Below are 6,877 nucleotides of genomic sequence, written 5' to 3'. Positions count from 1 at the left end.
TGTCCTCTACTCGACATTCGTCAAGGTAGCAAGAAGCGTTGACTCTGTGTCCTGTCGACGGCAATTATAGGTCAACGACGGCGAAGGACGACTGCGCATATGGAAACCAGTGGGTTTCTTCTCTCTTCTTGCACATCAAGGCGCCCTTTCCCTTGTTTTCTCTACATAGGGGATATCACTTGGAAAGGTCCCCGCTGAATCTACTTTTATTCAGCTTTGCTAGGAGTAATTGTCTCAAATCTTTGAAAGCATCACCTAAGGTTTCACACTTAGGCCCTGTTCGGCAGCTCTTCAACTTCGTATAATACGGGAGCGGAGGGAGCGCCAGTTTTACAACTCCAGGAAAATGCGCCGCGGGCCGCTCCGCTCCGGCCGCTTCAGGAGCAGAGCTACGGAGCGGAGGGCTGCCGAACACGGCCTTAGAACTACGCCAAGGTCGTAAAAAAGGAATGGGGAGCTTGATTTTTTCTCTTCCAGAGATAAAACGGTAGGCACTCAGATGGTCTTTCACGAGATTTCTTTTATGAGGAATTCAAAAGTAGCAACGTGTACGCATGTCTTCACTTGCGGCTCAGAAATCTTACAGATCATGCTGACATTATCATATTAGTTGCTAAATAGAAACTTTAAAATGATTTATCTCGCAAACCGTTAATCCGATTAGCGACCTTTCTTTCACCGGTGGGTTCTCCTTCGCGAGAGCTTTGAAACGAGATCTCACGTTGACATGTTTCGGTGCTTTCTTTTGTCGGCAGAGTTGCCCGGTTATGTCATCACATATTACCATTTTGAAGTGGGAACATCTGTCACATAGTTTGTGTATAGTTACCCCTTTACCGGGCAATAATTGTGTACGCTTTTAAACATTGCAATATTATTTTGAGCCGAAGAGTGAGTATTCAAGTGTTAACAATAATAAAGAAGAGATATCAACCCACACAAGCACTCTCTTTGTTCTGAATTACTCGCAGAAATGGATGTATTTAGACATAGTAATTCGGGACGGCGCGAGTATTAGGAAGCAAGTCTTTTAGTGGAGTATATCTACATTCATCAATCTGACAACTAAATACTCCCTCCGTTTTGGTGCATTAGACATCTAACAAAAATCAAATAATCCCAAAATGGTAAGGCACGAAACAGTAGTACTTCATAATAGGACCAGACGCCATGATACAAACGATCAAATGGTTAGTGGAGACTGCATCGGGGGGAAAGTAATCGGCCATCCGTGTCAAATGGCCGCACGGTCTGTTGCGACTGAGCATTCGATGACCCTTGTCGATCACTTGAAATTGAGAACATGCTCCTCTTCATGCTCCGTGTCTTCAAGGACCGCCTGTATCATCGCCATCTCATTCGTGTACTCCTTCTCGGCGGACGAGACATTGGACGACTCAACATAGTGCTCGTATATGTACTCTAAATCAGAATCCGTTGCTTGAAAGAAGAAGGAACAACTTTTTTTATTAGCTCCAGCAATTCATCGAACAGTAGCCGGGCATGGTGAGTATAACAGTAGCGGATGGTACCTGCCGAGGCGGTCGGAGGAGATGGGCTGAACAACGACGAAGGAGAAGCGGGGGTGGAGCTCGGATGGAACGGTGGAGGTGACGGAGATGTAGAGTTCCGGCAGGTGGCGCCCGGGGTGGTGTACCGGCGACGAAGGCAAGAGAGAAAGAAGAACGGAGAGAAAATGAGGAGGATGGAGGCCCTGGGTCCGGGAAGGGTTTTGGGTGGGCCGAACGTGTCGGAGTCCTACGTGTCTGCTGTCCGGACCCCCGCAGAGTCTCCCACGTTTATCTCCAGTTTAGAGGAGAAAACACGTCCGGACCGCTTTACAGACCGATACAGGCCCGCGTTGAATGGCTTTCGCGGTCCGGATAGCACGTTTCGAACATATATGTTGGCGGTTTGAGGTTCGCCTTGAAGATGCTTATTTATTCAAAACAGAACGTCAACAGAGGGTTTACCATTTGATTAAAATAACCATGAACAATATTCTTATCAGTGAACTACATGTCAAATAGGAAGAGGTATGAGCTTATTTATAACATGACACCCTCAACTTCTCTTCATCATCAAAATTGAAAAGATAAAGAAGAACAAAACAAAACTTAAGCATCACATCCAAACCCCAACATACAATTGAAACATCCAACATGTGAACAACTGCAACCACATGTCAAAAAAACAAAAGAAGAACTAACGAATGAAATGAAACCATCGTTTACAAATTGGCCATCATCATGACCCTGAACTCGTCGAAGGAGAGGACGCCGTCGCCGTTGAGGTCGAACCTGCAGATCATGGCCCTGCACTCCTCCAGCCCCATCTTCTCCGACCCCAGCAGCTTGCCCAGCATCCGCCTCAGGCTCGCCGGCGTGATCCTGGCGCCCTCCTCGCCGCCCCCCGTCGCGTACATGGCGAACGCCTCCTTGAGGCACCGCCGCCTCACCTCCTCGTCGTCGTCGCCTCCGGCCGCTCCACCGTCGTCTCCGGTGGCGCCGAGCCCGAGCCGGGAGAACTCCTCCTGGTCCAGCAGCCCGTCGCCGTCGGCGTCCACGGTGGCCAGGATCGCCGCGGCCTCCTCCTCGGACACCTCCTCGCCCAACGCTGCCGTCATGGAGCCGCGCAGCTCGGCGGCCGACACCTTGCCGTCGCCGTCCTTGTCGAAGGCGGCGAACACCGATGATGCCTGCACCACGGCCTCGGCCACCATCCGTGAACGCTCAATCTTGCTTGCTGCTGCTGGCTTCTCTGTAACCTCTACGTGTTTTGCTGGTGAACTGCTCACAACCGTACGTGGATTATTGCCTTGATGGTTGATGGACATGGTGTGCCGCGTGGGTGTTGGTGCTATATATACTGGTACGGTCTCTGTACGGGTAAAATGGCCGGTTCCATGACTGTGGCGACGCGTCAGCAACGCTATCAGGTTCCGTGGATATGCGCGTAGCCGTAGGGTTATCACCAGCTTTCTGTGTGCTGCGATGCATCGTGCGTCCTTCATTCCCAATGCATTAATTAATTAATTAATTAATTAATTAAGCGTCACAACAAAGTTTTAGTAAAGAATGATTATTTTTGCATTACTTGACTTTGAGGGATATTTCACGTCAAACATTGGTATCGGATTTCTTCATTTTGCTATACTATACTAATACTATAGATTTGGATTTTTTAGAGATCATTTTTTCATGGTATTGAGAAAATTCCCAATGCCATTGGTTTGTGTAAACTCACAGAAATCTTGTTGGGTCTTTACTCGAGGCAACACCCACGCATTTCCGTAGTTTTTGTTGAAGTCTCCCATTTCATGTTTTCCCATGCTGTTGGTCATTGTTTTCAAGATCGTGTCAAAAATCATTATTTTTACCAAATTTCGAGGATGTGGTTAATAGTTTTCAAGTTTGTTCTGTTTTGCCATAGTTCCATTTCAAGGTAACACTTTTATACCATTATATAGTTTATGAATAATTTTGAATATTGATCATTGGATGAGGCCAGTATGATGGTACAAATGTGACAAATCCAAGCACTATTAGTCATTGAATATCATCTCCATCCATCGAATTCTGCCATATGTATTATCTTGAAGATTGAGAGCTTAAGCACAATGCACAAATCTCGAAACACAAGAACTTCTTTGTTCTAGAGTATTCCATGCTTAGGCTGGTCACAATGGGCAAGAACATAAGCTAGTAACTTACACACTTCCCTAGATTATGTTACTACCTCCATAGTGGGTAGGAACATCTATGTAGTGTCATGCAATGATGTATTTATTAGGTTATAGACTCATTGTTTTTTGGAGTGTGTGATGTTCTGGTAACTTAGCTAGTTACCACAATCACCTCTCTCTTCATTAAATACGTGCCACATAAGCAAAGTTGTATTGGAGTGTGTGATGTTACTCCTAAGTTCCTCCCCACTGTGACCAGCCTTAAGTTCTCCAAGCCTTCTTTTTTCACTAAATGAATTATCATTATGTCTTAACTTTACGATTTACAATGTATAATATGCACAAACCTCAAACCAAGGCACTCCTCGATTGTTCTATACTTTACCACGCTTTATTTCCTCAACTTTTTTTTGACATTTACTCTTACTTTATGATTCTTTTTAAAGGCTGACAACAACTTTATAAAGTCCACTTGTCTTAGCAAATGCAATACTTCATGCATAAAGTACTCCAAACTTGCATGTTTACCTCTTATAACTTCGTATGTCAATATTCATTCCTAAGCCGGTTATCTGATTTCTCACATGCAACACAAGTGTACCTTACTAGTACATATGACAGCAAAATATGGTTTCCCACTGGGAATAGTGTCCCAAATTGACAATACATCATCGTTTATTTATTTATTTTTGTGAATACGCCATCGTTTATTTCCCTTGTAACCGTTAGTGGTACAAATTTCTTGATGAGAATCCCACAAAGAAAGTATTCATGAGAAAAAAGAACTTTTGTCTCTAAACTATTGGCTGAATCTACTTTTGATCAGTAAGCTCTGAAGTAGAAGAACTTTTTTTTGAACCAGCGACCGTAGAACAATTGTTCTACGGTATTTTCATATATATACAAGTATATTTACAAAGATCATTACATGGGGTGAATCACCCAATACCAGCTCTAGGTAACATTTGGATCAAATTATAGGTTCTGTTCTATCCAATGCTCAGTCTGTACTACTTTGGCTTGCTTAGCTCTAAGCTTGACATTCTGCAGTCCTTCCTTGAGATAGTATCTCCAAGAGCTTATGTGTGGTGGAGCAGATCTGAAGATTTTATCATTTCTTACCATCCAAATACCCCAGCAACCCATAATTATGATCTCCATCGCAATGTATTTAAGTAGCTTGATCGTCGTTAGTATAATTTCATCATATGCAGATATTCCTCTCTGTTCGATGGGGAGAAGGTTTGTCCAACAACTGAGTGAGAAAGGACAATTCCAGAACAGGTGGATAAGAGTCTCTGTAAGTGCATCTAGTGCCCCTTAGTGATTTTGGTGTATTAAAGACTTATAGGTTAAGGGACTAATGTGTTTGTGAGTGTACACAAGTTCTATAAGTATATGAGGAGTTTGATATTTACGAAGAAAGTCGACCCTAAAAATGAATGTCTTTAGATAAAGACTTTGGTTTTCTTGAAGACTTTGAAAATGAAGAAATTGGTGTGACCTTGAAGACTTTGATATTGATAAGAGGATAATGAAGCGTGAGGACTTTCATTTTCGTAGTTTCATTTTCTCTTTCTTGAGTAATAGGAAACACCGTACTGTTAAAGGGGGTCGAGGTAAAACTAAGGAAACACTTTCCATGTGATGCTCATCTCAAAGCCTACACCTACCCAATCCTTTCGAGTGAAGCCATTGGAAATCTCATACAGTTCAGTCAATTCCTTCAGTGACAGAGACGAAGATCTTTTGTTCTCTAAGGAATTTGTTCTGACTGAGGAATTACGAGTTCGCCAGTGCGGATTGGCTACAAGTGAGGAACATGATAGCCCTGAGGAATTTGAGAGCTCAAATTTCTGACCATTGCTGTGCTACGCGCCAGTTGTCCCAAATATCTTATCCATCTAACGGTCATATCATTGAAGGGTATTTATGTCTTATCATGTCGGGCTGCTCCCCGGCTATAAATAGCCGCCCCCTACAACCACTAGCTGGTTGGCTGCTCCGAGAGAAACTAACACTTGTCATTGAGAGCATCCCATCCTCCGAGGACTTTGAGTGAAAATCATCAGTGAGGAAAAACCCAAATCCAAACACCTACAACCCAAAGTGATTGAGCATCACTGAAGAGATTGTTCCTGTGTGGAACCGACACTTGTTACCTTTGAGTATTGTGCATCCTCCAGACAGTTAGGCGTCATGTTCTAGAGCATCCAAGCGGAACTGTGAATCGCCGAGTGACCGAGTCTGTGAAGGTTTGGAAGTCACCTGAAGACTTACCACGAGTGATTGGGCAAGGTCTGTGTGACTTTAGCTCAAGGATAATACGGTGAGGACTATGTGTCCTCAAGTTTAAATACCTAGTCGCTCCAACCAGACGTACAACTATCACAACAGTTGGAACTGGTCTACCAAATCATTGTCTTCACCAAGCTACTGGTTCTATTTCCTTAACCCTTTCATTTCCTCATTCATGTGTTAATGAACTTGATCGTTACTATTTGAAGACTTTGACTGAAGACTTTATCAATTTCCTCATTCCTATTTCTCCAGTCATCTTATCTTCAGCCTGCTTATCCTGTTTACACACTACCTGTACCCTATGCTTGTTTCATTTCTTCATGATGACTGTGTTACTGCCATGTTATGCTTGCACCTGAGTACTTATTCCGCTGCATGTACTTCATTGCTTAGCAAATTCCTCAAGTTGAATTTCCTCAGTGATGAATTTGTAAAAATCACCTATTCACCCACTCTAGTCGATATAACGCACTTTCAATTGGTACCAGAGCAAGGTACGCCCTTGTTCTGTGTGATTTTGGTTTAACCACCTGGAGTTTTAGTTATGTCGACTGCATGCATGATCAAGGTCTCGGCTGGGTGTCCTACCTTCGATGGGACGGACCATCTCTACTGGAAGAATAAGATGCGCATGCATCTTGAGGCAATTGACAATGATCTCTGGTACATTGTGGAAAATGGCATTCCCTCCACCACTCCTTCCATGAACGCTGCTGATGTGAAGAGATTCAAGCAACTCGACTCTCAAGCGAAGAATATCATATGTGGCCATCTGAGCAAAGGACAATACGACAGAGTGAGTGCTTTAGAGACATCAAAGCTTATCTGGGATAGGCCATCCAAGGTCAATGAAGGAGTCTCAACTCAATTTGACTCTGGAGTTGATGTTGT

General features: G+C 43.7%; 1 protein-coding gene across 1 annotated transcript; it reads right to left on the bottom strand.

The window, feature by feature from the left end:
* Positions 1-1,984: 1,984 nt before the first annotated feature.
* LOC119305422 (probable calcium-binding protein CML25/26) lies at positions 1,985-2,836 on the bottom strand. The gene has a single exon (XM_037581938.1). It carries the CDS (start codon positions 2,834-2,836, stop codon positions 2,231-2,233), a length of 606 nt encoding a protein of 201 aa, XP_037437835.1. The 3' UTR covers positions 1,985-2,230.
* Positions 2,837-6,877: the final 4,041 nt, after the last annotated feature.

The sequence above is a fragment of the Triticum dicoccoides genome, chromosome 5B, assembly GCF_002162155.2.
Source record: "Triticum dicoccoides isolate Atlit2015 ecotype Zavitan chromosome 5B, WEW_v2.0, whole genome shotgun sequence".
NCBI lineage: Eukaryota > Viridiplantae > Streptophyta > Magnoliopsida > Poales > Poaceae > Triticum > Triticum dicoccoides.
Note: the sequence above shows the minus strand (reverse complement) of the source record. Positions and strands in the feature narration are given on the sequence as shown.

What these genes read in the sequence shown, in the direction of transcription:
- LOC119305422 (XM_037581938.1), bottom strand. Translation starts at nt 2,836, where the DNA reads ATGTCCATCAACCATCAAGGCAATAATCCACGTACGGTTGTGAGCAGT.